We start from the raw sequence: 23,829 nt of genomic DNA, 5'->3' as shown, positions 1-23,829 counted from the left end.
CTGGGTAGTTTTGTACCGCCAACAATAAATAGTTGTTTTTCAACACTTAACAGACTGCGTGGTCAATTGAGCATCTTTTACTGTTGCGAAAGATGCCACTGACGTGACGCATCATAATAACGTAAACATAGAACAAGGTGCACTGTTTAAATATGAATTCTGACGGCAAGACTATTATACGGGTTCGATTTACGTACGTTTATCTACATTCTATAATATATTTAAAGTGCTGCGCAGAGTTTTCTAGGTGTGATATACTATATAAAAATTGTCTTAGTCGAAATTTAGTGAAATAAATTTCTGACCTAACGTAACAATTTCATGGGCTGCTTTGGAGTTTAAAGTATAGCCTTACTCGATTGATTAGTTGATTAACGTTATTCAAGTAATCATCCAAAGTCTGGAAAGAATATAAAAAGTAATCGATTTCGAGTAACCAAATAAATCGTCCAAAACGCACAGTTTATTCGAATTAATTGACCAAGATTTTGCCAAAATCGATTAACTTCCGGGTTTAGGTTTAAGTATTCGATTTATTCACCACCATAGTTTAAAAACACCGATTAAATCGAATAAAACCATTTCCGTTAACATTTACTTCATTGCTTCTTCGTTTACTTGGTGGAGGTAATCGCCTCTACTGTACTCCTGACTAATCATTAATATTACAATCTGATTCTCATGAATAATTAGAAGGTTGTGAATCTTGTCTAGAATTCTCTAAACTTCAGTTGAGTAGATTTAATACTAAACAAGGAGAACCTGATTAATTAGACTTTTAATGCTTTTCATTACGAGTTTCAGACAAACACGAGAAATACGACATTATTAAAGCTGTTCAGAGAGAGGGATTTTATTCACCCAATAGCAGTTAAAATGCATCTCTCAACTTACAAGATCAATTAAATTGAAATTTATAGCATGTAACGATACATATATACACTGAAGGAGAGTACGAAAGAGACAGAGTTTTATCTTGAGGGACGATACGCTTATCAAAATAGGAAATGTTTCGCACTTTTGAACTCGAAGATTTACATGTTAGGTGTTTAATTCTAACAAGAGAATCTTAAATAAAACAAATGAGTGTCAATCAACACAGGCTATTTTAGTAAGACAATGCGATGAATACGACGTTAATCGTGCATATATACATATTTACCAATAAGGTTGTCAATGAAACAGAAGTTATTTCAAATTCGGCGAGTTCACAATGCCATGTAGAAAAACATGTTCATAAAACAGGATGACAATCATGTTGTAATCATAAGTAAAATTAATTTTTAATGCAATGTAGACAACATGTTTAGGAAACAGATGGTCAATCAATTATTCTTCCATTGGATAATGATATTGTCGTGCAAGATCGGATTTAGGGGAGGGGGCCCCCACCATTTTTTTGGCCAGCTACATTTGTGTCACAAATTGGGAAAGACACGATTCCGATATAATTAAATCAGTTCGATTTAACGCCAATTATCTTTATTTGATAAATGTTGGCCTCGGAAAACGTAATCTGGCAAAAAATATTTTTTCACAAATGGCGCTCCATTATTATAACCATAGCAGTTACATTTATACATTACCACCCCCACAGGCCAAATTAAGTTAGCTGAGCGAACTGATCCACTCGATTAAGCCAAATAAAATCAAACTCTTTCTGTCAGAAATATTTGTGTAGATGCAGCCGAATGGAAAACCACAAATTGGACTACTTTTTACTGTTGCTTGGAGACTGAGACATACTGCTAACTTATCCATGGCAACCGAGACAATTGTCAGTTTTGTTTGTAGGCCTACTGCATGTTTTAGAATAGCCTAGTATATTAATATCAATGTCTTAATGATCGACATCACCTTATTTTTCAAAGCTGCTCAGAAATGCAGAAACTAGTTCATTACTACAAAAAGATCATAAACATTTTTCTTTTTTTAGTTTACATTTGGATCTTAGATGTATCATTAAAATAACAAAAGTATACCTAGAAGTATGATTAGAGTTATTTGCTTTTTGGCAAGTTGGCGATTGACATGTTCTCTGATACTATACGTCCGGCAAATCGTCTTTGGAGAAGAGCAATCAAGTAATCGTCTTTAGTGAAGAGCACTTGCTTCAACTATGCTAAGAGTATCGTTTTACATTTAAATAAAAGTTGGCATTATATTTTTCTTAGGACAAGTTGGAAAAGCAGGCCAGGTCACTTCAAAAAACGCATTGTGATAATGCATTACGTAACGGTAACTACACAACAACTTTAATGTTGTGCCGTTTTTACGCTCACACGATGGGGAAATCTCCAACTTTCAATATGTCTTTCCATTTTCTTTTGATTTTTGAAAAATCAACGCCTATGTTTGATTTAGTTAGAAATTCCATATCTTTGTGAGAGAAGGGTGTACCTTGTGTGCACCATAGGCAGGGTGCTACTAACATTGTATATTTCAATCCTTAGGGCTTTACCATTTTTTATTAATCTTTTAATAATAATTAATGCAAATGAGCATATGCTTCTTTTTGTGACGCAACAAGTTGGAACGATTTTTTCACTCCCACTGTTACTAACAGAAAATAAACCATTTATTACGGATCAGCTAAAAACAGTCATATGTAATTGCATTAAGTCGTTGATCGATATGATCAGCAGTAATGGTGCAGCAAGTTTGTACCAAAAAAATTATTGCTATCAACAAGACACTTGTAAAGTGTTTGCCAGCATCAACAAAGCTTTCAAAACAAGATTATTCAATCAATATGTCTGGTCAAGAATAATCTTAATCTTTACACCTGATTTGTGAATCGGAGAATCCACGACATGAATATAGGCATATACACTTTTATTGGGAAATCATGTAATCCTCGGAGCAGCTGAGACGTAACAAATAGAAAAAGACATGGTTCTTGATGAATGACAGTTATAAGCGATACATGAACAAAAAGTTGTTCAAGACTGCACTGGTCCATAACTTTGAGTAGCCTGTTTATTACGATTGAGTACTTCTCCAGGAGATGGATATGGTCTTTGCTGAAATAATGGGCCATTTGCTGTTGAATCCACACCACTTTTTGCATCGTTGATCTTTTTCAAACCAACTGACCAATTCCCCCGAGGTGCATCTGAATATGAACTAGGATCCATAGGATCAAATTCCTCTGGTTCTTTTATCCTTTCACTTCTAGTTGTTCTTCGTCTCGGCATTTTACTAAAAGATTTCGCTTTATCTGATTCTTGGGTATTGCGCCTTTCCAAACCGGATGCTAATTTAGATGCAGGATATGCAATTTCAGCTTCAGGATCATCAGGGGGCAACCAACTTACTCTCCCTGATTCAGTATCCCAATAGTAGCAGGTATTGTACTCATCATTCCAAACTTTTTTCCATATCAATGGAAGTGGATTTCCAAATTCATCACGATTTTCAACTTCGGCTGGGTTGTCATAGTTTTCTTCTATCACCTCCTCATCTTGCAGCGAAGTAGGTTTAGTTTGTGTTATAATTCCCCTCTTGGCTAAACGAGCAGCTAGTGCAGGTGGTAAAGGCATTTTTTAACCTAAACCAAAACTGTACTAACTTTAGGCAATCTTAAAAAAGTTAACTTAGTTCATATCATGTCAAATATTACAACTACAGTATATGCTGTAAATAGATAGTTTAATTATTGTTTTTTTGGTGTGGATTTTGTTGTACAGTGGTCACTGCTTTATATGTAAGCGTTTGGGCTTATAAAGTGGGTATAATCTATTCATGTTTAATTTTTTTATTTTTCGTCTTCAATGTGAGGAACGAAAAAAATGTGCTGACGCGGGTGGTCGCAAACATATTAGCAGTTATCAACATTTTCCACAAATTAGACGGGGAAAAATGTGACAGGCCTTGAGGGCAAAAACTTGCATTACGAACCAATCAGAGAATGTGAAAAAGTCATTAGCGTCAGCACGGCCGCCAAACCCAAATTATAAAAACATTTTTAAAACATAATTTAACCCCAAAACACGTAATTTAAACACATTTAATATAAAACAAAAGTTACGCTGAAAGTTTGGCATGACATAAGCATTGTGTCACCGTCAAGAAGGAACCGACCTGTGTGTCTGGATGGAAGAAGAAAAAACCCACTAAAATGAACTCTCTCCATGGGACTAGTTTCCCGTTCAGGTGGCCTGTTTACGTGGTAAGAATCTTTACACAGGTCAGTTGTCAGCGGAAGTAGAAGATGGTCAGATACTTCACTCATGTCCAGCCAGATGGTTCGATCAGTTTGTTTGAGTATGCATACATCAACAGTGATGTACTGTAAGTGCCAGGAAGAGATGAACATATCTGATGCCCGACTGGATCTTCAAGTAAGCCTATGGATGTCTAGGACTGTATTCTAGGGTGTTCACTGTTTATATTTTGAATAACTAATTGTTTCTGCTGGTTTGCCCATGCCAGATGCAAAAAAAAATTAGCAAAGTTTGTTTTACATTGGACCTCGTTTGAATTGTCTGAGAAAGAAAAAGGTCACTGGCTATAATTCAACCAAACTATTACCTCAAACTTCATCAAAAGAACTACCTTTTTTACACAAGCCCATGGCCATGACCGTAATCTCTGCAAAAACCATACAAAAGATTTTGTAGGTCTTAATTCTTGGCTTCTGTGTAGTCTTGTCCGCAACCAGAATTCTTGTAAATAAAAATCATTTCAGCTAATAAAAAGATTGTTAATATGAAATTTATTGCCATGTGCAACAAAAGTAAATTTTGTTTTTGCTTTACATCTCCCTAAAATACATTTCTTTGATAATATCTTTGTTTGTTGACAAGACAGAGCAAAGGTTTTCTTGAGACAAAAAGAAAGGTTGTCTTTTTGCATCTATTGAAACCTAATTAAGCACTCTACAACAATCTGTTACAAAGTTTGACCTTGAGCCGCATGATGTTTAACCTGATGCTGGTCGACCACTCCACCGAACAATTGAAAAATTTTCGCCTGCACACCAAAATTTTTTATCTTCACACCAATTTATGATTAATAAACAAAGAATTGAGACTTCAGTGCATTCCATCACACCAAAATTTGTCAAAATCTGCCATAGTTTTCAGTCAGACTAATGTACAGAATAAGGGCATACATTATAGAGTATAGACGTACAAAAAGATGTTCGATGCACAATGTCACTGAAACGTCCACACTACGACATCAGTGGTAAGAGTTGCCGTTCATTTTATAAGTTTTAAGACAGTCATAACATTGGAATGGCTATGTACAGAATGGGGACAATAGCGTATAGGCTACTTAAATTAACAACAAATCACCTTCTGGTTAATTTCCTCCAATTTGCATATCAATAATGTATGCCCCTATTTTTCATGGTGGAAATTGTGGCATCTGCATGAACGAGGTTCATGAATGTGCAACTTAAACTATTTTACCTTTACCCTGATTTAAAATAAATAAAAAACGATTGAGGCTTCAGTGCATGCCCAGATTGGATAATTTTCTGTTTTTGGGGGAGAGATCCTCCGCACAACAAGATGAAATAATAGCCTTTACACTCACAATTAATTCTAGGGATGGGCCGATACGAACCCAAACCCGAACAGATTCGCCGAATATCGCCTTTATGGAAGATTCGGGCGAACACGAATACCAACAATGGCGAACCCGAATACAATATTACATACTTATAAATTTACTGACTTTCGTATAAAATGATGATCTAGTTTCCCAACAATGCTAAACTAGAGTCAGCAGTACTTACAATGAAGGTCGTTTTCCTAACGATTTTGCTTTTTCGATCGTTTTTTAAACACTATTTTTCGAAAGAAAGCGATTTATTTATCGATTACGTCAGTTTAGAAGCAAGACTGGACAACTTTTGGAGGAAATTTTATTGTTTGGTTCTAATACGAATAGATTCGGGATTCGTTCGTGTCGACCTTCATGATATTCGGGTTCGCACGAACCCGAATAATCTTCCTCGCGGCACATCCCTAGTGTATACTGTATGGACGTAAACTAAGGGTAATCCCCTCCTGTTCATGACATATTGATGAAGACAATACATCACTAGCTTACATGAAACCATCTAATCTGCTGATCTAGCAAATAGAACACCTGCTAGGTATATAGGCCTAGTGGTTACCGCTTCTATTGGTGGTAGAGCCACTGGATATCCACCGTGAAACACGGGCCACTTCATTGCGAGGCCAGCGCCCTAACCACATGGCTACAGAGATTACAAATGAAATAATTGTAGTGGTAATATCAATGTGTGTTAGTCACAGGCTCTATAGTTTATTGTCCATCCCCATTATAACTATTCTTGACCAGTCAATTAGTGTCCTGGGGTAGAGTACATTTGGGGCAGAAGGGCATAATTCATTCATACTATATGCAATGGCAGAAAAGGTCTCCTGAGCCAGGAAGGTACTAGGCCTAGTATTGTAGTAAGTGAATAAAGGTGTCACACATAACTCAACGTCTAACTGACCTGTATTGACCCGGTAACGATATGTTTTCGTCAATGTTTGTCCGCTTGTGTCATGTAAGTCACTCGATAACAAAGACTGCTGCTAGATTGAGTAGTGGTTTCAGTTGTTTCTTCATGCTAAGACAATGGCTTGTCCTCATTTTTCTGCTTCAGTCTGAGAAAGTACATCTATAAAGTGTGCCTGGCCTCTGCTAAACGTATACCAATGGAGGAATTGCATATACAGTATGTGCACTGCCCAGTAGTGATGGGGCAGTTGCTTAGATAGCTTATTTTTATGTCATTTATCTTTTATTTCTATAAAGCTACTATACTTTTCTTCAATGTAACCTACTGAAATTTATTTGTAAAAGGTGGTTAAGATGTTCATGCAGAAAACCTCAGCCACAACTAGAAATAATGAAAGGACAAATGTCAGCAATAGGAAACAGTATAATGTTGTTGGAACAAAATGTCAAGCAGCTGGATATACTTTATACAAAATCATTATTAAGGTAGGTTAATTTATTTGTGATTAATTTAACGATTAAAATTGTTTACCGATTACAATGCTGATATCAATGATAAATTGCAATTTCGGTACCGATGATTTCTGGAATTTTGAAAATAAGGTAGTGTGACTGTGAAAATACAATGAAAGTATTTTAGTTTATTAACTGCCCAACGTCGTGAGATGTTGCAGTTGGGAAATTGGTTAGTGGTATTGGGATTGGTGTTTCGATTGGTATTGGGAACCCTTCTACGCCATTGGGGCAATTGTGTTGTGATTAAATGGCTTAGTTCAGAGTAAGCTTTGCCAATTATTAACTTAGGTTATTAGGTTTAGCTTATTGTTAACACATTCTTGCAGCTAGCCTACTTGTTATATCTTATCTTTAGAGATTCAGTGGTATGCCTTTTCGAAGACAAAAAAAATTAAACGTAGACATTTTTTTCTAATCACCATAACTTTTAAAATATTGGCTTGGGAGTGAAAATTTGATTCGTTGTGCTCTGACCTAGGCAGAAGCCATACTGTGTGTCATAGGAGTCAATTTTTTAAAAGGAAATGAAAATGATAGGGCAAGTTGATAATTCGGAATTTTTCCCATTGTGAGAGCGTAAGATCGGCACAATATTAACGTTGTTATGTAATGCATTACCACAATGCGTTTTATGAAGTGACTTGGCCTGTTTTCCTACTTTTCCAAAGAAAAACATTAAGAATACTTTTGTTTAAACAGAAAATGTAAATAAATTTCTTAGCACAGTTAAAGCAAGTTCTCTAAAGACACTATCAAAGGTGATTTACGTGTGGGACATATCTGAGAACAATGCGATCACCAACTTTTCTGCAAAACGCTTAAATGCAAACTACATATTCTTTCAAATTTCAATGATTAGATCTATAGATACGTATGTTTAGTTTTGTATGGGAAACAAACGTTTAACTTTATCAAATAATTCATATCTTTGGAGCAATTTTGCTTTTCGCCTTTTTGCTTTGGTCTACTGTGAAACTAATTGCCTGTCGTTAACAACATGTTGAGTGACATTACATCGGTGCAACATGACGATTCCAAATCTTTGTAATTGATATGTAGAACGAGTACCAAAACCAAAACAGTAAAAAACATTTTCTTAATTAAACGTTTCAGTCAATACTACAACCATACAACATTTTTTGTTGATGTTGTAGAAAAGCTGGTGACAAATATTTAAATAGTTGCAAAAATAAATTTTTTAATGTTTTTAATGTCATTCGTCATTGTGACGCTTCAGTTCTCGAAGGGTGAACGAATTGATAGATTTACGTATAGTTAATCACCACAAACTTAAATTGGTTGAACTAGACATTTTGAAGTTTTGTTACTGCAGTAGAAGTTGGCAGCACACGAAAGTTTAATTTGTTCTTTGGATTTACTTAAAAACTTTTGCAGTTTAATACCGGCAACTGGCTGGACACATCACCAGTGACCACTTTAAACGTAAAAAAATACATTATTATGTTACAGTTAAGGCGTTTACAGAAATCCGCCCGTGTTACGCCTTCTAGTTTCACACCTCAGGCTTTCATATCTCACTTCTGCTTATAATCTATCTTGTGTTGCACTTTTTTCTCTCCCAGTTGTTTTCCCTTTGATATCTTGTGCTATCCCTTCTTTTCTTTAAATGTTCTAAAGATAGCAGGAGTGTTACTGTTTTTCTTTTTCTCTCTATCTTCTTCTATCACGCATTACCTTTGCATTTTAAAGTGCTAGTTATCTTCAATCATATCTATGCCTAGCCCCTTCAAAGACAGTGATTTCAACAAATAATTTCTACTGGGATTAAGGCGAGGCATTGACGTTGATATCCAGAAATGAGTAAATTATGAGCAATTTAATTTAGAATAAGTTGCACGCGTTAACTGTAGATTATAACCAGGTTGATGCTTATATTTTGCTCCCTATAATTTACAACGGAGGGAGCGCTCTAGTTTATGTCTATCATCTTAATTATAATACTGCATGTGCCAGCATATTTTAATTAACTTGTGAATTTGGGCTGCCGCCTACATTTGATCGGCAGGTAGTGGATTCACATGCAAAAGCTTAATTGTCTTAATCGATCGCAAACCTTGTGCTATGGTGTTAGTACAATTAAGCACTTTCCATTTAAAGCTTGTTCTCTTTGTTTTCTATTAGCAAAGACAAAATGTGAGAAAAATGAGACATGTCTTGGACTTTTTCTTTTGTGATTATTGTCAAACGCAAGCATTTACTGTTGCATAGAACCCTTTTGCAGCGGTAACAAATGAGAACGATAACGCACACAATTTGATTTCAAGTATTGGTAAACAGTCATCTATTCTATGATGCATAACACTTGTTGCAGGGGAAAATCACAAGGGTGGCTTATACGTCAGGTAAACGTTAAAACATGTCTTTGGCTTCAAAAACTGGGAAGGGACTTATACGCCGGTATATACAGTAATTCCAGATCCATGGCACTTTGATGTAGAAATGCTACCAATATTATTCAAGTGATAATGGTTGGCTTTTTCAACTGGTTCCTGCTCCTTTTCTGTCAGAACAAGGACATTTCAGTTTCTATTTGTTAGTCTTTGATAGATTTCTAATTTCTTATGCTCGCATAGGATCCCCAAGAGTCCATAGTCAAAAGAGTTAAAAGATGTTTTAGTGTTAAAACAAGGCTTGCAAAACTTTGTATTTTACAGTTTTATATTTATTTGGTTACCTAAGTTGTCTCTTGCACTTTTAATTACGGCTACTGTGTCATACGTTGTGGCTACTTCACACATTACCTGCGTATTTGTTGTGAGAGAAAGGAAAAGCATTGTTTCCACTTGTTATGCTGGGTCAATGACAGAAAAGGGAAAATTTTCTCTTACAATTTAACTTTTACCCAACATACCTTTTCTTTTATATTAAGGCTCTGACAGTTACGAGAAATTGTTTCATATAATGTTAACAAAAAACAAAAAATTGTGATATGGCAGTTATAAAATGAAAAGATGTATCATGTTTGTTAGGTTGAAGTCTAGAAAACTAACACTTGTGTGCTGAGAAAATGAAGATGTTTTTTTGCTTGTTGGCATCGGTTTTGTGCTTAACTAGTTATCTAGGACATGTGTGAAATTGTGAGTTGCAATCAGTGTAAACTGTAAGCCTTTTAATAATGTCAGAAAGCTGCAATTTCAAAGAAATCTTTGGAAAAGCCATACAGCTTTGCTTAAATGAATGTCATACACGATTACACAAAGCAAAATAAGAAATGTTTATATTATAATGTAAATCTGAAAGACTTACGAATGAGAAATCAGATGGATAATATATGGTATCATTAAAAAATTAGTCATTTTTTTAAAATTGAAACGATTGGTTACCATTAAACCTATTGCTAAAGATATCAATCAGATATTAAGTTAAAATTTTGTTGCATATGTTTGTAACCTGTTTAACTGTTTTGTAGATAATTTAAATTCTAAATTTGTTTACAGGAGTTGGTGTCCTCGGACAATTTAGAATGGATTAAAGAGGTACATAATGTGATTTCTGTCTTTGTAACACAATGATTAGCCAGAAACTTTGCATATTCCAAAAACATATCCAGAGGAGTCAAATGTATCTTCTATGCGTTTCATTATTAAATAAATGTTGTTGTATTAGAACAAATGTATCACTGGGTTTGAAGTAAACCCCAGAAAACAAGCACTTAGGGATTTATTTCAGGAGATAAAAAAATCTAAGACTCAGTTTTTATGTAGAGTTTCATATGGAAAAGATACACAGACTTCAAGAATCTCCATCGATGTTTATTTTCCATTCACAAAGATCTTTATTTGTCAGGAAAATTTCCAACTCTCACCAAACTGAATTTTTTTGGTAAGGTTTGATGTTACTTAAACGATGTTAATAAATGTGTGATTGTAAAGCTTGAAAAACTTGCTTTTTAAAATCACATTATGAATACTTGATGCTTTGTATACTGCATGGTGCAAAAAATACTACAGACGAAATCGGTTAATTGTTTACTGGTTAAATGTATCAATCATTTTATGGTATCAAAATCTGAAATCCCAAACCAAATCCTATCTAATGTTAAGTTTAACCATCGGTTAATCGAATCACACTTAAAGGAATAAATTGGATTATGGTATCAGGATTTGCTTCTCACTTGCATACTGCGGTCATTTAATCGTATCATCGACTTCGGCCAGACGTTCGGAAGCAAAGATGAGTCACGCATCTCACGTTTACCGATAAGCGAAAGGATTTAAAACAGAAAACTTTGGAGAATTTTTTTAGAGCTGAATAAATGTGCGTACTGAAATAAATTGCGTGATTTCATTTGTGCACTTTCGTTCAATTAACTCAAACAACGAATCAATTACTTTACAAAGACAGCGCAAAGGAAAAAAAACAACTACAGTACCGGTACCGATTACGCTTGAAAAAAAGACTGTGACGTAACAGAGACCATTCACGATAAAAAGAGAGTCCTATTAAAGCAGTTTGCCGAAAAAGTGCTTTAATGAACAACGTGTTCTTGGACGATAGCTGGCAATTTAGCCAGCTGTGTTGCATAACGCAATGCAATATGCCACTACAGTAATAAACTCTACATAATTTAACCAGAATTGTATTCAGCTGACGTTGTAGGATTGTCTCACAGAGTTGTACAGTACTGTAATGCCTGTTCATAATAAACATTTTTTTAGCATATTGGTTAATCGGATCAATCGGATCAAAACGTCTGGCAAATAGGTGCTACGATTAACCGATTTCATCTGTATAACAATTTTTATTTTGGAATTTTTCGAAAAGTAATGAAGTTCTTGTTTTTCGTACACATCATCATGAAAGAGATATTTAACACTTTTTTTGACAGTTTCAATTTTCTAGATAAAAAGAAAAGGAAAACATCGCTTATAAATTAGTTGCCAAAAATGCAGTGCCGAAAATGATTTGTAATTATAATTTGTAATAATTTGTATATAGCTTCGTGGTATTAGTTTTTGTTCTATTTACCAGAAAAACATGACCAAGATATAATAAAGACACAAGTTCATCAAATTCAGGAGCTTTTAGATTTTACTAACCTGCACAAGGCATTATATTCTTGCAAAGCCATTGAAGACTTTTTTAAGGTACTGTTGATAGCCTCAAGTATTTTTATTTTCTGTTTTACTTGTCAGTGATGTATTTACGTAAACTTAGACCGCAGGTTCTAGTTTTTGTATTATTTTTAGTTGCTTCATATCTTCAAAACGCATTTATCTTTGAGTGTTGAAAATATGTCTAGTACAGTTTTTAAAAACCATAAGATGCATATTTCTCTATTTGTTTATATCTGATAAAAGTAGGGAAAAACTAAAAACAATTCTGTATTTAATTGTAATGAAATGAACAGTTCTAAAACTTTGGCTCATGATTCATGACTTGTTGATGATCATGATCCTTGATTCATGCCTTCCACAACAATAGATTTCAGTTTACCAAACTTGATAATTCACAATTGGCAGATAGTTAATACAGTAATTGACCAGCAAACATTACTTCAATCAAAGATGTCCAAACCTTGCACCATTTCATGTCTAATGCAACAGTTGTAATTGCTATGGTCTTAATTGACATACCGTGGTTAAATCGACATTTTCAAGAAATTGTTTGGGCTGTTATTCCCTATGTTCCTAGAACAAAGATAAGAATAAAAAAAAGTGTTGACACCGTGAAACATCAATTGCTTAAAATTATTTATTTTTATTTTTAAGGAAATACACTCCCTTTTCCTAGCCTGTTTTCTAGTTTTACGCTAAATATCAACTGTCGTCTTTTTTAGTTGGTGTAATATCTGTGTATTTGGTCTCACACTACTTCTATAATACAGGATAGTACCCCTTTAGAGACTAGTAGCGAACTAAGTGAACTAAAAGAAGTGCCAATTCAACCTATGTCTCAAAAAATGAAAGAAGATGAAAAAGTCAAAAAAATGACAGGTTTGATATTTTTTGTATTTAAAAGATTTTACTTTGAGGTATGCAAGCAGATCTGGGCTACTGCTCTTTTTAAAAGAGTGTTTCTAATGCTCTCACTCGTCAATGAAAAAAAGAGCGTCGCTCATGCTTTCGTTCTTATTTAAAGAAAAGAGTGCGCTCAGTTTGCTTCTCACGCTCCATCTCTTTTTTTGCAATTAAAAAGTATTTACACTCCGACACATTTTCGAAAACCAATCTTACTCGTGTGTTGCAAGTTTGCATTGGAAAACGTGTCTCGAACTGCAACTGTCATTTCATATCATTCCTTGTTGTAGTAAGTGTTAGGAAAGTTAACAATATAATTTTTGTGGCTTTCAAAGAATATATCGGTAAAGTTATAAAAATAACGACAACTTAAAGCACATTATGACATTATGATAACAACTCGGCTCATCTGGACTGAGTGAGTCTCTTTCATTTGATCAGTGATCATTCTCGTTGACCGCTGTTATCAGCTTAAAAAGAAATCTTTTAGGTAGAACCGCAATCGCATGGTTCGGACGTGCTAGGTGTGTATTGTTTTGTTTATTTTTTGCCATTAAATTTTTGGAGTGAAAATAGTGTGTGAAATTTAATCTTAAAGCAGTCATTTTTTATTCACTACAGTACATGAAATTATAGTCTTGCAACAGTCCAAAAACTCAAAGTATTTTAGTTGACTATTTGTATCCATTTTGTGCATTCGCGGTGTTGTTTGTGCAAAAAAAGCGCAACGAACGAATAACTCTTAATAAGGAGTGTGCTCATGGTTCTGTTACTAATTAAAAATGTGCATCATTCTCGAAATCAGTCCTACAAAATGAGCGTGTGTGCAGTTATATGATGTAACCCAGTATTTCTCAATGCGGGCTCTCTGAAAGACGTCCAGGGCCTCCATAAGCTTTTTTTATCTAATGAAATAGGATCATCTATTAACAATTTCCGTAGTACACCTGAAGAAGCAAGCTTATGCTTGCGAAAGCTCGTGTAGAAAAGTATAAAGTCTATCTTCAGAGTCCCAAAATATACCCTGTTTTTTATTTTACATTAAAATTTGGTTAACACGGTTCAGATGACATCAACTATTCACAATTATATGATAATTATTATAATCAATGTACAGTCTCATTAGGTTACACATCAGCGCATAATTAGAGACAAGGTAGTGTTTCAGTGTTAAATGTCATTATACTGCAATTTTGGTTATTTTGTGAATTAAATTGGTGGAGCTCCGCAAAAGACCCTTGCATCTCTTCAGGGCTCCATAACAATTTCACTATGGGAAACAATAATAGTACTTATTTTAAATATCTTATGTGTTCTTGTGTATGATACTAAAATATGATTGAATAATTACGTGATATGCTGATTTTATAAATAAATGTTAAGTGTACTAATACTGTAAATTTCTAAAAGATGCATGGCGAATGACTTTATGTTAGTGCTTTGTAGAAGCATCTAAGGTTTTCAAAAGTACTAATGCATATCACTTTTATTCCAGACAAGGAAACTTACGCTTTTATGAGCAAGGCAGATATGCTTTTCTTTGATCCTTGTTTGTCTAAAGGTAATTGCGATTGGTTAATTGGCGAAAAGAAGAGTGTCTTTTCTTACTTTGTTTTGACTTCAGATTAGTTTATGTCGGCTCAAATCATTGTAATATTTATATACAATTAACTACGAATGTGCAGATAACTGTCACAACTTCTGGAAATTAATTTGCGAACTTTTATTTTTGTTAATTTTTATTAAAACAGTTCATTCATACAGTTGTTGAATCTTGTGCAATCTTAAGAATAATATTAGGCTAGTTTGGACTTCAGATTATGAATTAATCCGATATCAGGTGAAGGTGTATACTACTATATCAAATTGGAACTTTGTTGTTCTAATTTGCATTACATAAACATTAATTCTGTTTAGAAGTTTGCAATCTCTTCCATGTTACACCATATTTTTTTAATGCTTTTGAGTGCTCTTAGGTAAGCACTAAGAGCACTTCATGTCAAAAAAGTTTTGTGTGAAGTATATAACTGAAGCTTATCTCCCTTTAGTCCTTTACATGTATAATTTATTACCTTTGGTTTGTTTTGCCTTCTGCAGACATTGCTAGAATAGTGATCTACGAGGAAAAGGTTATATTGATTTTGAACTTGGCCTTATAGCCTGTACATACGAAAATAGAAAGGTAGAATGTCAGTATAACTGCAGATGCAATACAATTTTAAGATTATTGACTAGACAAAACATAAAAAACTTTAACTTATAGTTGATAAAACCAACTTCAATATGATTAAAATCATATCTTAATGATGTAAGTTGCAATAAGAAATAGGATTTTATACACAGGAAATGGTACACAATGAAATAAAATCGTTTCTTTGTAGTGCTAGTTAAATTTAAAACTGTTTAAATTAAAATAAATGCTTCACAAAGATAAGAAATTTTAGCATTACCCAAAAAAAAACCAAGTAACCATGATCAACTTCTTAGATGTTGTTACACTACTATGCAAGTTTTCAGAAAAACTGGTCTAAGATTAAAAAATGTAAGAGTGAAAATCATTTTCGTAAAATTTCCTAAATTAAAAATCACGTGACTAGAACTAACTCATCAAAGGATGTCTTTGGATCATCGCAGCAAAGGTTTGAAAGCATTAAACAAAATAAGAACGGTTAATAAGAAAATGGAATTTCCAAAGTTTCCCTAAATGAAATTGGTCATATGACCAATCTAATCCCGTCAGGTGGTATAATTACATTCTTTCAAGAAAGTTTCAAGTATAAAAATAAAGTCAAATAAAAATAATGAAAATATAATCAAAAAACGTTTTTGGGAACTCCCTCAAAATCATGTAATCATAAAGAAATAATAATAGTATGTCGCAAAATAATCTTGGTGCCACATGAAATAACCTTATTAAGAAAAGCGTTTCGCACTTTTTTGTATTTAAAGCAGCAGAGTTAGTTACTCATTGGTATAGAGTTGAGAGCAAACGCCCTACACAAGTTTGCAGGCGATTAAGCCACAACAACAACCGTTGAGATGTGAATTGGCAAAAGTAGGCGAAGTCTGGTAGGACTGTTCTTCCACTCCTCATTCCACCAAACAAGCTGCATTGTTGCCTGAGTACTCGGCTTTTTCTAACAGTTGCAATGCAATTGGTACAAATGGATACCTCGATTTTAGTCGATAGGCTTATTTGCTTAGGCAAAAAAAATCAGCTCGTTGAGCTCAGGCTTTGTTGTCCAACATGTAAGAGAAAGAGAGGCTCTGTTGCAGCAAAGACCAGCTGGTGGAATGCTTGCAAGGAGGGGAGGTTGTCCAATCTTATGAGGCCCAACATCCAGTTACAGTAATACAGTATACAAGGCTTGTTGTGGATAAGCTGATGCTGTCACAATGATAGTGTTGATAAGCCTTTATTTTTAATGACATATGAAGTTCTTCTTTTTAATTATTGTCAATGCTTTTTATCAAAATTTTTTTATTTAATAATTACTTCATAGCCATTAGAAAATTGGAAATGTTATGGATCACGTTTTTAAAATGTTACTTTGCATTACCCACTAAAATCAAGTCATCATGGTATCTACAACCTATGAGAGCTTCTAAACATTTGAATCTTGTAAATTAATTCCATCTAAAGCAGACAAAGTCTGTAATTAACTAGTATTTTAATGCAATATCAATTTGAGTTTTCATATCAAAAACATGAGTACATAGGATTGCAAGGATATCAACACATACTAATTATGAAGTTTACAAACATAAATGTTGATATACAGTATTTGATATGGATGACGTAAAGGCATGCATTATTTCTTCAGATACTTCTGACATTCTTGCTAGGAATGAGTGGGTAGAAGTTGTTAAGTCATCTATTCAACCATCAGAGACAGTGTATGCACCAGAATGCGATGGTCAAACAAATACTCTTGGAAATTTTCAACACCCTAGTCAAAATCAATCTGCAAGTTTTCCAGAGCTGCAAGGTCTGGCTAACGCAGAAACTGAAAACCATTAAAAATTTGATGTATCTCCAACTGAAATAGAAATGAATCTCAACTAGTCAATAACTTTCTATCTCAAAATAAATTTTTTTAAGCCATTTCATAATTATAATTGTTCTTCACAAATGGTACTTCAGATGTGGTGTCTGATCCTGTTTCTGACAAAAATATGTCGAGTAGTACTGCAATTGAACTTGGGATGGATATATTACATGAAGAAGAAGAAAATATTGGAATGGCAAAGGACCAACATAGGAAGTCTTCAAAAGCAAGAGCTTACCTGAATCAAATGTTGGAACGAGAACGAATATCTTCTGAAAGTGGTAGTGCTTTTATCTGTAGTGACTCCCAAATACCTAGCACCAAATCTGAGCACCAGTTTGAAACTACTGTAAATACAAACAATGAAATGCATGGATTGCAAAGATTGAATGCTGAAGAAATTAAAACATCTTCGTGCAGTGTAAAAGGTAGCATTGTGGGAGAGAAAGATGAACAAAGGTGCTTAATTTAAAATTATTTGATGTCTTTACAATGTTCATTTTTCCTCATGTTAATCTTTGTTAATATTTAGAGGCTTTTATTTAATTGAGGCTGCAAAGTTTATATCGTCTGCTCAAAATGCATTGGTTGATCAGGAGCATGAAAATGCTTTTGCGTCATACAAATCTGCCATTAACATTCTACTTCAAGGCGTACAGGGTAAGCTGAAGTATTATACTATATCAGGGGTCTCCAACCTTTAACCCAAAGGCCATAAAACCACAATGATGAATGGTGGCTAAACTAAAGAAGGGGATGCTAAATTTCGACAAAAAAGGATCACTATTAATTGTATAAAAATACACATTCTAACTATCCCTTAGTAGACTCGAAAGTGATAAAGGGTCACTAAAATTAGGCTTCTTTAAAGCACGTTTTGCTGATCATAATCACTTGACTGTTTCATGTCAATTCGGTGGTGCTACAAGCCCAATTTTGAAAAAGCATTTACTTACACATTTGTAACATTATCATGAATCAAAATCCTAATAAAATTACTGAAATTCACTTTAGTTGTCCACGGAATTTAATCTTATATACTACATGCAGCCTGAAAATTGGAGACCGCTGTACTATAGCTACAATTTTAGTTCTTTCATTAATTGCTTTTCTGCTAACTTGTGACCGCTAAGAAATTTTAAGACGTTGCGACTTTTAAAAACTAACTGCTGATTTTCTACTTTAGTTGCAGACTTATAAATTTTACGAGACCATTTGTTTTGGTTTCCAAAATCACATTAAAAACTCTAGTATAAGCATGATTTAGAAGTTAATAACTTTTTAATGAAGCTTACAGCTCACCAGCTCAATTGACATCGAGGGTAATGAAAATGGTTTTGGAATTACTTTGAAAACAAAATGAATCTATTTATATGGTTATTCTATTATTCGGAATTGTTTTTTACTACTATTACTCGTAAATGCAGCTGGTACAACGTTACCATAGGGCTTGGTTTTCTGCTTAGTTTTAAGTTTTATTTCAAGGTGATACTGATGAAGTTCGAGTACAGACTGTTCGCAAAAAGACTGCTAAGTATCTCAAAAAAGCAGAAGAAATTTATGATAAACATCTGAAAAATATGGTTAATAGTTCAAGATCAATGAAGGTAAAGCAAATATATGCAGAATGTAAAACATTTTACATATATTGTATTCTGATGGAATTCTGCATGTTTAAGTCAACCTAAAATCAGTAGCTAAATAGGATTTTATTGTCATGTTATTTTTCATTTCCACCTTCAAAAGTTACTATCTTGCCGATTGTTCATAAAATCTGAATCTAAGTAAATACCATACATTAATTGTTTCACATTTCAAACTTTTCTAAATATATGCTGGAAAATTAGCGTCGGTGTATACAAGTTTGTTGAGTTATGCAGTCGATTTTGGTCAGCACTTAAAGTAAGGGGCAAGCTAGTTGACCCTAAATCAAAGAAAGTTTGTCGATAAGCATACCGGACAAATAATTTTTCAATATTTAGTGGTTAAGCAATTATTACTAGAAATGTGTCATAAAAACTGCAAATTGGGTGCTAATTATGACATGGGTGGCAGCAATTTTGATGTCATAATGTGAAAGCCATGTACACGAGGCTGGTGTTTGGTTCGTTAGCTATAGCTTACTGAGCTCAGTTGTGACCATTGGTTCTACACTATTGTCATAAGGATAAGAACCCTACACCCGCCACTTATAGCATTTCTATATTGAAAATCAAGATCAGCTTCAATTAATCGTGAACCTGTAAAGTTGTATTCCAATTAAAGCATGTTAGCTAGGCTAGCCCGCCTATAACTACAACCATACTTGTTTCAAATGTCAGCCATTAAGCCTGTTGATTTTACATGGTGACGTCATAATCATCGCCACTGTTATCAAATTAAGCAGCAGATTTCCAATACATTTTCGGCAGTATCTGCTGAAACCTCCACATAATATCGTAAAAAAAATTTCTGGGATACTCACTAACAACCCGTTTTTGATTTAAGGTCAACTTGTTTTTACACTTGCCCCTCACTATTACTGTTTTGGTAAATGATAGCTTATTTGACGAAAACGTTTATCTGCCTTTATGATTTTTATTGATATTAAGAGCATTTGATTAATTCTAGAATTATTTAGATTGTGTTTATAACAGACTGATCAAAACGTATGCCATAGTGCATTTGATGAAGCCGAAGTGTCCTATAAGGATAATTGTGACAGCCTGAACCATTCTAAGAAACTTGAAGATGATTGCAAACCTGCTCCAAGTCCTAGACATGCATCTGAGGATTTAGTAAAATTTAAAGTTCTTGGAATAGTTGATAAAGTGCTCTTAGTGGTCAACACCAGCTCACAGGACACATTTGTGATTAAGGCATGATGTCTTGTTTTATTGCTTAGAAATTGTGCAAAATTTGGGTAAATGTTTAGTAAAAATACATATCACAGCTAAATGTACTGATGTTGAATTTTAACTTTATTTGGTTGTTGTTTAGGTACTTCCTAAGTCTTGCCGAAAAAGCAGTCGGTTTAGGAAAACTGTTATTCCTGCTAATGTACCTTATATGGTCAAGTTGTATCATTTTTTTAGTACATCTACTTCCATTTACCTTGTTTTGGAACATGCCTCAGGTACTGTATTTTCTATTTGCTGATATTGCACATTGCTAGTTTTTGCCTGGTAATTATCAATTGTTATTTGACCTGTACAACTAAATGTTCTTTGGTGTATTTCAAGATATCACTTTTCTAAATAGAAATATTTAACTTTGACAGGGGGTAAGCTTTGGGATCACTTGTCTGCCTTTTTTACAAACTGCCGAAAGATGTGTCGAGCAAATCCAAAAGAGTTAAATGATAGCAAATTAAGCAATACAGCCCTTACTCCAAATAACCCTGCTAAAACAGATTTGACAGACAGGCCACTTCTTTGCAAGTCAGATGACTCTAATACTACTGCTACCATCTCTGAAAATACCCAGTTTACCATTGACAGTTTAGGAATTTCAAGTGATGAAGATGTGGATTTGCACTTTGAGCAAACTCCAACTGAGTTGCTAGGTGAAAACTACACTGAAGAAACTGATTATGAGAAGTATGTCAACTCAACAGAACTTCTAAGTGAACAAGATTTGTCTACGGTTGCTTTAACCAGCCCGCTTCTAAATCGAAAAGTTGGTTCTTCCCATGCTCTCCAAGCACCGCCGGTTTTAAGCAGCAGCCCATCGCTGCAACATATTCACATGGCTGACTGTTCTCCGAGTTTATCTCTGAACAGTAGTGTAGAAGGAGATGAAGTGACAGCAGATGTTTTGTATAAACCAAATGAAGGAGAAAAAGATATATCCAACAGGATCAATGAATATGGTGTTTCAACTATTGATCCAGCTTCAATATTTCGAGGCTGCCGGATTAAATCTCAAGACAAAAGCGAAATCACCCAAAAGGTTGATGAAAATGAGCTGGTGCAGCCATGTAATACATTCAAGGAAATTGATCAATCTGTGTCTTCTGAAATTAACAGTTTACCAATTGACACAAAAATCACACCAACATCTGTGTTTAATATCTTCAAACAAATGGGTTCACAACCTGCACAATCTTACAGGTACGCGGTTACACCCATAAGTGTCATAGGCTGACTTTTGTAATAAAATTTATATGCCAGGTAAACACTCAAATAAAATAGATTTTGTGCTTTATATGCTACTTTTGCAGGATACCTGAAAGTCTTATATGCACATGGGCAGCTGAGATCATTGTAGCTGTTGGAACTTTACATTCTCTAGGAATATTGTGTCGCAATCTCTGCCCTGATAACATTCTGTTAAGTGCATCTGGTAAGATGTATTTGATGTTTTATCATCAAATATTTTTAATTAATTCGTTACAATTCATGTCAGTCTTTGCATGTGAAACTGCTCAATGTTCAATCATTCCTATTTAAACGATGATGTATTGAACAGACAAGATAACTAAACTAATTTACAAATGTTATTTGAGATATGATTGTTCGACTCAGATATTTTCTACAAATTACGGCGTCTCGCTATCGTAAAAAGTATGGCACATTTTTTATTTGTTGATATCCATGTCAGTGTTCTGCCTAAATTATTATAGACAACGTTTTCAGAAATCATCCTCATTGTCACGGAAGGGGCTAAGGATAAATATGATAAAAGCTTAGCTGCGCATTAAAATTCATAGTGACGATGATAGAAGATATTTCCCGAAGAGAAAGCGCAGAACTAAATGATTGAGACATCTAGAAAGAACAGTTCCGCTTATTTTGAGAACCGTCAAGAGAGGAAAAGCATGGTGCAAGATCATAAAGAGATAACAACTAAGGGAAGGAAAAAGAGTACAGGAACTAATAATGAGATGACAGATAAGAAAGCAGATAGCACAACATGGGACAGATTAACAGGAACTACATGGGATAGGTGTCAACAGAGTTAATAAAAGCGTGGGGCGCGGTCTTCTTCGACGCTCTAAGTATGACATCCTAATATATTTTTCAAGTTTAACGTCATTTTTTATCCTGCCAGCTACCGGTGTTTACCTGCAAAATTCTTAAAGAATGAATTCAACTCGCTAGTTGCAAGCAACTTGTAACCGTGTAAATAAACTTCAAAATGTCCAGTCAAGCCAATTCAAATTTGTAACGAATGATTACACGCCGATCATTTAGTTAGTCCACCGGTTCGACAACTGAAGCGTCACAACAAAGTGTAGCATTAAAAAAAATATAACGAAAAAGTTTAGGCAATCTTTGAAAATTTGTTTTTAATGAACTTTCACAGAAAAAATTTGGAAGCATCTACTTTGCCGAAATAAGGTCAACATACCCGTTCTGTTGTTCTCAGGTCCGTTCCCGCAAATCGTTTTTGATAGCGTCTTTCATGAGGAGCTTACTTTATCTCCGCTAAGAAGTTCGTTTTACGCTTATAATTCAATTAAAAGCAGACATAACCCGTTTCGGAAACAAGTTGGAAAGACAGGTCACCATATAAAACTTGCAAAACGCATTGTGATAATGCATTACATAGCTGCACAACAACGCAAACGTTCTGCTGCTCTGACGTTCTCACGACGGGGTCCCAGATAATTTTCCCCCCCCTACCCACAGATATTTCTTTTTTTTTAAATCGACTCCTATAAACAAATCTTTTATGTGTCTTATGCAGAATTAATTGAAGAAGATACATGTTTTATTTTGAATTTGGTTATAATGTATGTAATTGCCCTTACATGTGTACTCTGTGAGTTTCATAGAATCAAATGAAAGGTTTCTAAGCTTTTATTTGGTTGATAATAAGCTATGGTGGCAGATATTGAAACGATGTTAGGAATCGTGCATGTTTGCTGTCGAATCAAAGTGGTACAGAAAAAAAGACTAAAAGTCAAAATTTGGTATGATGCAAAATCGCATAATGGGAATGAAACCATGAGTTATTTCACCGTCACCGGTTATATATGTTTGGGACACTCTAAATGATAAAAAATCTGGTGAAATTTTGCCGAAGGTTGGTGCACCACATTAGAAGCTTCACTATGTGGCTACACCTTACACCAGCAAGATGAAAAGTGCCGGTAGGGGTAACAAGAGCAGAGCGCACTGCTTTTTTCATTTGGAGCAGTAGCTATCCTTTAATTATGATGCATTGGTTGTAGCGGCTACTTTAATCAATTTTCATAATTTAATTTTCTGTCAAGGTCACATACGCTTAACATATTTTGGCAAGTGGAAGCAGATTGATCCACCTTCAGCGTGTATTCATGCTGATCACTTTTATTCTGCTCCAGAAATGATCAATGTTTTACAAAAGCGTACTGAAGCTTGTGATTGGTGGAGTTTAGGTGCACTTTTATTTGAACTTTTTACAGCGAAGGTAAGTATGTGTAAATCTAGTTGCGTATCCTTGCATCGTTAATATTGTATTCATTTTTGGAATTTTATATATTTTAGACTCTTCGGCGAGAATATCCTTGTGGAATAAGCAGTCATACAATTATTTGCTTTCCGGATTATATTTCAAATGAAGCAAAGTCATTATTGACTGGACTCTTGCAATACTATCCAAGCCAGAGACTGGGTTCAGGAGTACGAGGACTTGATGATTTAATGGCGCATCCATTTTTTTCCAACATCGAATGGGATAGTTTAATAGAATATTGTTGATGTTGTTTTTACATTTCTTCTTAATTTTTCGCTCGTTACTAAAAGTTAGCTTTTAAAGAATGAGTTATCGCATGGTGTGTAGTATGATGGTAAGGATGAGCAAAATTAAAAAGTACAGTTCTCAACGTAAAA

The 23,829-nt window shown here is 34.4% G+C and overlaps 2 protein-coding genes across 4 annotated transcripts; one reads left to right on the top strand and one right to left on the bottom strand.

Annotated features, from left to right (window-relative positions):
* The first annotated feature begins 1,940 nt into the window (after window positions 1-1,940).
* On the top strand, window positions 1,941-23,769 carry LOC143462422 (ribosomal protein S6 kinase-like 1). 2 transcript variants are annotated; one of them, XM_076960586.1, is made up of 17 exons: window positions 1,941-2,084; window positions 6,832-6,972; window positions 10,461-10,499; window positions 10,728-10,845; window positions 11,995-12,110; window positions 12,851-12,959; window positions 14,479-14,544; window positions 16,808-16,972; window positions 17,128-17,491; window positions 17,565-17,692; window positions 18,518-18,639; window positions 19,669-19,890; window positions 20,012-20,147; window positions 20,292-21,123; window positions 21,234-21,355; window positions 23,232-23,407; window positions 23,485-23,769. In XM_076960586.1, the coding sequence occupies exons 2-17, from the start codon at window positions 6,841-6,843 to the stop codon at window positions 23,695-23,697; spliced, it is 3,060 nt and encodes a 1,019-aa protein (XP_076816701.1). In that variant the 5' UTR covers window positions 1,941-2,084; window positions 6,832-6,840; the 3' UTR covers window positions 23,698-23,769. The 2 variants fall into 2 exon arrangements, with proteins under 2 accessions (XP_076816701.1, XP_076816702.1); XM_076960587.1 differs by lacking the exon at window positions 14,479-14,544.
* LOC143462423 (polyglutamine-binding protein 1-like) lies at window positions 2,819-4,891 on the bottom strand. Of its 2 annotated transcripts, XM_076960590.1 has the most exons (3): window positions 4,558-4,891; window positions 4,084-4,487; window positions 2,819-3,550 (listed from the first exon to the last, which is right to left on the bottom strand). In XM_076960590.1, exon 3 carries the CDS (start codon window positions 3,540-3,542, stop codon window positions 2,943-2,945), a length of 600 nt encoding a protein of 199 aa, XP_076816705.1. In that variant the 5' UTR covers window positions 3,543-3,550; window positions 4,084-4,487; window positions 4,558-4,891; the 3' UTR covers window positions 2,819-2,942. The 2 variants fall into 2 exon arrangements, with proteins under 2 accessions (XP_076816705.1, XP_076816704.1); XM_076960589.1 differs by lacking the exon at window positions 4,558-4,891 and having other exon boundaries at window positions 4,084-4,542.
* Window positions 23,770-23,829: the final 60 nt, after the last annotated feature.

Source organism: Clavelina lepadiformis, chromosome 6 (assembly GCF_947623445.1).
Source record: "Clavelina lepadiformis chromosome 6, kaClaLepa1.1, whole genome shotgun sequence".
NCBI lineage: Eukaryota > Metazoa > Chordata > Ascidiacea > Aplousobranchia > Clavelinidae > Clavelina > Clavelina lepadiformis.
Note: the sequence above shows the minus strand (reverse complement) of the source record. Positions and strands in the feature narration are given on the sequence as shown.